General features: G+C 48.3%; 1 protein-coding gene across 1 annotated transcript; it reads left to right on the top strand.

Moving 5' to 3' along the window:
* Window positions 1–526: 526 nt before the first annotated feature.
* LOC308076402 (exportin-4-like) lies at window positions 527–4,008 on the top strand (the record flags this gene model as incomplete). The annotated part of the gene is given in 2 exon segments (XM_080416636.1): window positions 527–538; window positions 541–4,008. Coding segments are annotated over 2 exon segments (3,480 nt in total).
* Window positions 4,009–9,546: the final 5,538 nt, after the last annotated feature.

The raw sequence follows: 9,546 nt of genomic DNA, 5'->3' as shown, positions 1-9,546 counted from the left end.
TGTTAGAACAAGGGTGCATGTTGTGGAAAAAACACGGTGAAACTTGCAACTACTAATAAACTGGCACATTACTTAGCTGCTTCAACTGCTTTGCACACAGATTTCATTGTCAATTGGGCTCCAAATGGAAAAATATATATATATCTTTGGGACCCTAAGCTAAAATCAAATTGATCTCTGCAAGTGTACAAATGGAACCGTAAAGGTCAAATGGACTCTTTCAGAAGAGACCTGGAAGAGTCCTTTTTGACCCCTGGTTGCCCACGGACCCAACGGTGAGAACCATGTTGGTACAGCGACACGAATGTCATGGACTTGGTCAGTTCATGAAGTCAATGGGCTAGTTTGGCCAATCAGGGAAGCCAATGACCCTTGATTTCCCAAATATGGCACATTGATCGCTATAGTAACCCCAGCCCGGGCAGAATGTGGAGATACCAGTGCCACGCAGCAGTCTGTTCAGATGGTCATCGTCTAAGAAAGGAATTGTTATTTGTAATCTATCTAAGAATTCCAGGAATCTCGCATGGCCCGCCATTGACGAGAGACGGGATGATGGCGGCCGTCGGTGCACCAGAGATGATCTCACAGCTGGAAAGCGCTGCCAAGGTTTTAACGGCCACGCCCTCCATTGTCAGTGCAGAACAGAGGCAGTGCGCTGAGCACATATTCCTCTCCTTCAGGAAGTCACAATCACCCTTCGCTGTCTGTAAACACATCCTGGAGACCAGTCAGGTGGACTATGTGTTGTTTCAGGCAGCTACAGCCATCATGGAGGCTGTGGTCAGAGAATGGATTCTGTTGGAGAAAACCAGCATTGAGTCGCTTCGAACATTCCTCCTCACCTACATCTTACAAAGACCCAACCTACAGAAGTATGTACGTGAGCAGATCTTGTTGGCGGTGGCGGTCATTGTGAAGAGAGGCTCCCTGGACAAGTCTATAAACTGTAAGAGCATCTTCCACGAGGTTGGACAGCTGATCAACAGCGGGAACCCCATAGTGCAGACGCTGGCCTGCTCCATCCTGAATGCTCTGCTCAGTGAGTTCTCAAGCTCCAGCAAGACCAGCAGCATCGGACTTAGCTTGGAGTTCCATGGCTCCTGCAAGAGAATCTTTCAGGAGGAGGACCTGCCTCAGGTCTTTGTTCTGACCATGGAGGTGCTGCAGGAGTTCAGCCGCAGGGAGAACCTCAACACCCAGATGTCCTCTGTGGTCCAGCGCTACCTGGCCCTGGCCAATCAGGTCCTCAGCTGGAACTTCCTGCCTCCCACTCTGGGGCACCGCTACATGGCAATGTTTGACTCCACTCCCAATGTGATGCTCAAGCCCACAGAGTTGTGGAGGGAAGCCCTGCTGGACACACGCGTCATGGACCTCTTCTTCATCCTGCACAGGAAGATCCGCGAGGACTCGGACATGGCCCAGGATTCATTACAGTGCCTGGCACAGCTGGCCTCCATGCACGGCCCCATCTTCCCAGACGAGAACGCCCAGATCTCATATCTGGCCCACCTGGTGGAGGGTCTGCTTAACATGATCAATGGGATTGAGATCAAAGACTCAGAATCGGTTGGAATCTCCAACATTATCTCCAACATGATCTCCACGTTCACTCGCAGCATCATGAACACCCTGCCTAGCGAGCTCTTCACCTCCTTCATCAACTGCCTTACGTTGCTCACCTGCTCCTTTGGACGCAACGCCGCACTAGCGGAGGTGCTGCATAAAGACGACGCGGTTTTCATGGACGCATATGACAAGGTGTTGGTGTCATGGCTGACCCTGGTGCGGGACATAGAGTATTTCCCCCGAGGCTGCTTTGTCCAGCCGGCCATCCAGGTGTTCAACTCCTACATCCAGTGTCACCTAGCTGCGCCCGATGGCACGCGCAACCTGTCAGCAAATGATGTGTCATCGCATGATGGGGAGGACATTAACGAGCTGCAGGAGGATGACAGGGAGCTGTTCTCTGACCAGCTGGCCAGTATCGGCATGTTGGGACGGGTGGCTGCCGACCACTGTATACCTCTACTCACCAGTTTGCTGGAGGACAGAGTGACACGGCTCCATGGCCAGCTGCAGAGGACCCAGCAGCATCTCATGGCCTCCTTTGAGCTCGGATCAGTGGACCGCAAAGTCCTGGACGACCTTTATGAAGATATCCACTGGCTTATACTGGTCTCAGGTTATCTATTAGCGGATGACCCCCAGGGTGAGACCCCCCTGATACCCACGGAGGTAATGGAGCTCTCTATCAAGCATTCAACTGAGGTGGACATCAATGCCACCCTGCAAATCCTGGTCTTGCCGGGGGAGAAGGCCTCCTCCATCCCCGGCTTCAACCGCACAGACTCAGTCATCAGGCTGCTGTCTGCGGTGTTGAGGATATCGGAGGTGGAGTCGAGGGCGACCAGGGCCAGCCTGACGGAGATGCTCAGTCCTCAGATGGGCAAAGACATTGTGTGGTTCCTTCGACGGTGGGCTAAGACCTACCTCCTGCTGGACGAGAAGATCTATGAACAGATCAGTATCCCCCTGAACACAGCGTTTGGCGTGGACACAGAGGGAGCCCAGTGGATTGTGGGATACCTATTGGAGAAGGTGATCAACAACCTGTCTGTGTGGAGTGCAGAGACGGAGCTGACCGACTACACGGTGGAGCTTCTGGTCACACTGGTGGGGAAGAGGGAGAGGGCCAACATGGTGGTTCAGTGTGAGAACTGGTGGAACCTGGCTAAGCGGTTTGCAAGCCACAGCCCTCCCTTCCACCTGCTGTCCAGCTCGGTCCGGAGAACCCTTATGAAAGTGCTGGTTTTGGGTGGAAACGCACAGATGGACTCTGCGGCAAAGCAGCAGTACTGGGCTGAGGTGATGCACCCTCTACAGCAGCGCTTCCTGAACCTGATCAACCAGGATAACTTTGCCCAGATCAGCCAGGAGGGGGCAGTCAAGCAGGATATCATGGCCACGTTGGACTCCCTGTGCGGCATCACTGAAGCAACACAGATCGACAACGTGGCCCTGCTCTTCTCCTTCATCATGGACTTCCTGTCCAACTCCATCAGCCTCATGGAGGTGTACCACGGCACTCCAGAGACCGTCAACCTCATCATCAAGGTGTTTGTGGAGGTGGCTCACAAACAGATCTGTTACCTGGGTGAGACCAATTCTATGAAGCTGTACGAGGCATGCCTGAAGCTGCTGCAGGTCTACTCTAAAAATAACCTGGGCAGGAGGCGGACAGATGCCACGGCAGAGGAGGACCAGTACCAGGACCTCCTGCTGATCATGGAGCTGCTCACCAACCTGCTGTCCAAAGAGTTCATCGACTTCGGCGACACCGACGAGGCGCTCCGAAGTCAGGGGCCAGGCACGCCGGCCTCCAACCGCACCGTGTTGGCGGCAGACGTGGTTCTGTACGGCATCAGCATCGTTCTTCCTCTCATGTCTCAGGACCTGCTCAAGTTCCCCTCCCTGTGTAACCTGTACTACAAACTCATCACCTTCATCTGTGAGATATTTCCAGAGAAGATTCCTCAACTGCCTGAAGACCTCTTCAAGAGCCTCATGTTCTCCCTAGAGCTGGGAATGACTTCGGTAGGTTCGGAGGTCAGCCAGCTGTGTCTAGAAGCTGTCTCTCCTCTGGCAGAGCAGTGTGCCAAGACACAGGAGAAAGACACGCCCCTCTTTGTCGCCACGCGGCACTTCCTCAAGTTGGTGTTTGATATGCTTCTGCTGCAAAAACACAACACAGAGATGACGGTGGCCGCCGGGGAAGCCCTGTATACACTGGTGTGCCTGCATCAAGCCCAGTACTCTGAGTTGGTGGAGACTCTGCTGGCTTCCCAGAGAGATGCTGTCGTCTACCAGCGCCTGGCCGACGCCTTCAACAAAATGACGGCCAGCTGCAGCCCCCCCACCATGAACCGCAAGCAGAAAGACGCCTTCCTCAAGAGCCTGGGGGAGTTTGTGTCCAATGTGGGAGGTCTTCTCTGTGTCATATAACCCCTGGAAACCCACTTCTATGCTCACTCACAAACTGGCAGAGTAAAAACCTACCCACCCAAAAGTTATGGGTGAAAAAGGTTAGAAGGTTGCTTGGAGCAGGGTAAAGACAAACCCACTACACTGTCAGCTGCTCTGAAGTGAAAACTGACCACCTCAAATGTAAACATGTTTTATTTTATTTTTTTATAAAAGGCAGCCTCCGCACACTCAACTGTGCAAAATCAGATTTCTTTATATATATATATATATATATATATATATATAACAAGCTTGATGCCTGAAGAAGGTCTATGACCGAAAGCTTGCTATATGAAAATTTTAAAAACATCAGATTTTGCACAGCTTTGAGTGTGTGGAGGCTGTTTTTTATCGTTTATTTGTTTTCCTTCACTCCAGCACCTCACCCAAGTCTGCTGGCAGATGAGCGGTGTTTTTTCGTGATGTAAAACTCTATTATCTATTTATATACTTGGCTGATACCCAGCAGGACTCCACTTTGGAGTATATATATATATAGCTAACATAAAATGACAGGTTTGCCACCACTGGCTCAATTATCTACGTAAGTGACTGACTCTGTCACAGAGAAGGAATGTGGACTTTTTAAATATTTTTTTATTAAAAATGGCTACATGCTAACGTTTCAGGGAGATTACGGCTGTAGTTTAGCTTGGAATGCCCATTGCTCACTGGTAGGCAGGTTTCTGAACCGTCCACAGCCCAAACAGTGCCATATAGGGGAGAACGGGGTAAGATGAGCCAGTGGGTAAGTTGAACCACCCCCTTTATGTAGAAAACTGTTGTCATGTGACCTTAAATCTAGTAAACATTTACATTTACACCTGGCTGTGAAATTGGGAAGCACATGGGGAAAGTAGAAAACATTTTTTTTGCCAGTCAAAGTAAGATTTCTGCACGTCAAGTAGAATGACTGTTATATCAAAGAAAGAAAAATAGGTCTAAAGATGTATATCATACATGTTGGTGATTTGCCAATGGATAAAACCATGTCTGTCTCTCGAACCCGTGACACACTGTCTACGTCATCATGCGGCGACAACGACGTGCGACGGTAGCAGCAGCGTCTGTGCGCTCCTCACAACAACAGGGAAATACTATTATACTGTTAATAATGGTATCCATATTTATAGTCGCGTATTAGGGCTCACGCGACTCATCCCTCAAAGTCAAGACAACAGTGAGTGACCGAAGCTAAAGTTGAACCTGCCGAACTTCTATATTCCTGACGAGGACATAACGACAGCCAAACACCCTGGCTTTGGATGTGCTGCGACGTATGATAAACTGCTACGGCGTGCATGGCGACCCCTCATTGTGAAGGGAAGCGGAGACCGCAGAATCTTAAAATCAATATGCCTGCTGCTGTCAGGGGACATCCACCCGTGTCCCGGTCCAAATCCGGTTTTGGGAAACTCGACAGAACTCAATGGAGCTAATGCTACGGGGGCTAACAACAACAACAACAGCTGGCTACAAACGTTAGCTTGGCTCGCACAGCCCCTGCAACCACACCAAGCTGCCAACGAGTTACTCGCATGGCTTCACCTACTGTACCCCCCCCCGGTTTTCAGGAGGCTACTTGGGATCGACCCAGCAAGACCTATGCCGCCCCGTGAGTACAGAACCACCACCATGTCTGGAAGTACGGGGCGGGACAACAACAAGTCCACCACCACCACCATGTCTGGAAGTCTCTGGGTCGGAGCCAGACCACTGGTTCTGGTCAACCATCCACCGCTGCCCTGTGAGTACGGAACCACCACCATATCCGGAAGTACGGGGCAGGACAGCGGGACCACCATCGAGCCCAGAAGTCTCTGCTGCGGAGCTGGGCCACTGGACAACCATCCATCGCTGCCCCGTGAGTACGGAACCACCACCATATCCGGAAGTACGGGGCAGGACAGCGGGACCACCATCGAGCCCAGAAGTCTCTGCTGCGGAGCTGGGCCACTGGACACCGGGCCTACATCACCCCGAGACGGCCTACACTGCCCCGGAGTGGAGATATCTACCAGCGGCCACGCTGCACTACCAGGGACTGGGACCATCGAGCCCAGAAGTCTCTGCTGCGGAGCTGGGCTGCTGGACACCGGGCCTACATCACCCCCATCCCCCCAGGACCAAGCAAGGCATAACACATCACACTCTCAGCCGAGATGTCTTTTACCTTAATCTGTTTATACCGCCAACCATCAGCCAAGGTTGAAGTCTATGAGCAACTAAAATCTATTCTGACAGCCTGTGACTTTAACAAAGAGGTAATATTAATTGGTGACATAAATGTAAATTGGGATGACAAGAAGATTAGGAAAAATCTCAAACAAATAACAGATTACTACAATCTCACTCAAATGATAGAGCAGCCTACGAGAATCACTAGCCACTCAGCAACTAGAATTGATTTACTGTTTTCCAACAAAGTGGAAAGAATCACCAAAACATATAATTTCCTAACAGGTTTGTCAGACCATAATATAATATTTTTTGCCAGAAAACTTTCAAAACAACGGTTCAGTAAAACCCAGCCCCAACCAATGGTCAGCACCATCCCAAAGAATCTACAACACAGCTTTGAGGTTGCCCTAAAAAGGGTTGAGTGGGATGACATCTACACATGTGGTGATGATATTGAAATTGGATGCAGTGTTTTATTGTCCAAAATACAAAGTGTAATGGAATCTTTCACCAGGAGGAGGAGACAAAGGAATTTGTTCAAGTTTAAACTTGAAAATGTAAAATATCATGTGGGTCAATTTACCTCTTGACTTGGATCAACTTACCCCTAACCTGGGGCAATTTGAGCCACATGACCACGTTTTTTTTAATAAGTCATATTTTTATGGCCCTACTCATAATTTCAATTGATAGAAGACATAAATAAGGGTAGATGTTTCGATGTTACTGCCATCTAATGTTTTCTTGCTTCCAGGACTTCAGTGAAAAGGCTCATCTTACCCCGTTCTCCCCTAATGAGCATAAATGAGGACCAATTATATTTAGATATGGTTGAAAATTGGTGAAGTTTAAGCGAGACAATGAGTATGAGAAAATGTAAACATACAAATAAAGCCATTAATGGAAAAAAGGTCTATGTTCATGTACCATAAATAAATCGCTGCCCCATAATAACACAGAGGGAAAATATTGCTACGGGGAAGAAAATGCGGTATGACTTCAATCATAATTAACAGGCCTTGTGCGTTGGTTAGCAGTGTTGACAGGCAGTGACGGGTCCCACAAGAGCAATCAAGAATGGCCATGTCGAGCTCACAGCTGCCTCCACAAAAATGAATATCACCGCTGTGGAGAGCAGACACAAGCAGGGTTTGAGTTGTTAAATAAACTAAAACAAAACAACAAAAAAAACATGTTCTTAACCATTTAAGCCCTATATACTAATTTGACTAATAGCGAAAATAGCTGATAAAAACACGTTGCATCACTATTTGTGGACATTTTTCGAATACATTTTATATAAATATTTTGACACATTTAGACACATGTTGCCTAGGCATTGTCACAATCCGTGACCTGTTCAGTCTCCCTGTTGTGTTTTGATATGTTCCTCGTTTCCTAGTTTCAGTTAGTGTTTTACTTTTCAGTTGTGTCCCTTTTATTTTGAAGTATGCTGTATTCCTTCCTATGGTTTTTCTTTACACTTGTGTACCTTCATTTTGTTTCCACCCGTGTCCTCTTAGGGCGGAGTCAGACTATGGTCCCGGGTGCGCACCCCGGACCACTTGGCAGATGTTGCGATAGTGTGAACGCTGCGTACCGTTCCCCAGAACGGATCACAACACCGTACCCAGGACCACCTGGGGAGGTAGTCTCGGGTCCGATTGATGCGTACTCTGGTACGGAACCCTGCAATGTGAAGCCGTCCGTACCAACAGCAGGAAGTGGACTGCTATTCATATATCATTTATACATTTTTATAATGACACATTATTTTACCTGGGTTATACCTTCTCATAGTTCTAGTTGAGTAGGGCGAGCCGTTGAAAAAACATAAACAAAAAACACATGTGTGGTGAACGCTGCCACTAGGATAAAGATTAGTCCATGACGTCACTGCTAAGATACCAAGGATGCGTCAGTGACGTCACTGTCATATGATAATTACAGACAACGTTACATTGCAAGGTTTCAAAGACCAGCGCAGACACTGTTTTGGTTGTGTATTGTTTCTATTATTATTATAACTCAAGACAACGTCAGGAACACAGGATCCTGAATCCGCCCTCCTCTTAGTCCCCCAGCCTATCCCAGTGTTGATTGTCAGTTGTGTTCACCTGTGTCTAGTTAGTCCATGTCTATTATATGCCCCTGTGTTTTCAGATCCTTGTTCGTTTCGTAAATGTATGTCACAGTCTTAATTCCTCGCTCATTAGTATTTCCTAGTGTTGTATCTTTGCTCCTAGTGCTGTATTCCTAGTCTCCTCGTGTCCCTTTGTTTAGTCCTGGTTCCTTTAGTTAATAAACCCCTTATATTTATACCTGCCCTACCTCTACCTCATCCTCTGCCTCTGTCCTGCACTTGGGTCCTATACACCTACCTGCCTCGAACCGTGACAGGCATGCAACAGGGTTCATTTGGTTAGCATTCATTGATTTTAAATTAGAGTGTTAAAGTATGATATTATCATAATATATCTACGTTATCAGTCTACATTTCCCAAAGGAAATGCATGTATTAATTCATTCACAAAAACATTTGTTATGGCACTGGCCATAACAAATGAATGATCAAAGGGGGGATATCAAAAGCAGAGGCATGAACCCCCCCACTCCCCCCAACAAATCCAAACCTGAAACGTGTTCCTTCTACAAAATGTGTGTGTGCGTGCCTGCCTGCATGTGTGTGCGTGCGTTGTGAAATGTGAAAATGAAAGTGTGGGGAGAACAGTAGAGATATTTACTGACATTAAATGGGGCCATCTTTGGGCGCTCGTCCCGGGCAGAGAGCGCCAGAGGAAGAAGCACTCCCCTGGGCCTGTCATTTGATTTGGGAGATAGTAACACCGCACAATAAACGGATCAATTTACCCCGGCCTGGCCGCCACTCTGGGCTGCAGCTCTCTGCTTTATGGAACCCAAATCTGCCCGCTCGCTTTGCTCGCTTTTATTCCCACCCTCTCTCTCTCTCTCTCTCTCTCTCTCTTTCACTCTCGTACGCCTTCCATCGCTCTGTGATTCGCTTAATGGAAAAGCTGGTGAAATGCGTGTGTGTGTGTGTGTGTGTGTGTGTGTGTGTGTGTGTGTGTGTGTGTGTGTGTGTGTGTGTGTGTGTGTGTGTGTGTGTGTATGTGTTGAGGATTCTCAAGACAAACAATTGTGCCAAAGATGCATTCTCTCCCTATTTGGCCCATTTGCTCTCCACTCGTGTGTGTGTGTGTGTGTGTGTGTGTGTGTGTGTGTGTGTGTGTGTGTGTGTGTGTGTGTGTGTGTGTGCAAGCGTTTAGGACCTTTTAGTCATATTCCATTTCAAATGTTCCTGTGTGTGTGTGTGTG

This window comes from Gymnoscopelus braueri (genome assembly GCF_963280865.1).
Source record: "Gymnoscopelus braueri genome assembly, chromosome: 20".
In the NCBI taxonomy this organism is placed as follows: domain Eukaryota; kingdom Metazoa; phylum Chordata; class Actinopteri; order Myctophiformes; family Myctophidae; genus Gymnoscopelus; species Gymnoscopelus braueri.
The sequence above is the reverse complement of the archived record's forward strand: the minus strand, read 5'-3'. Positions and strand labels throughout refer to the sequence as shown.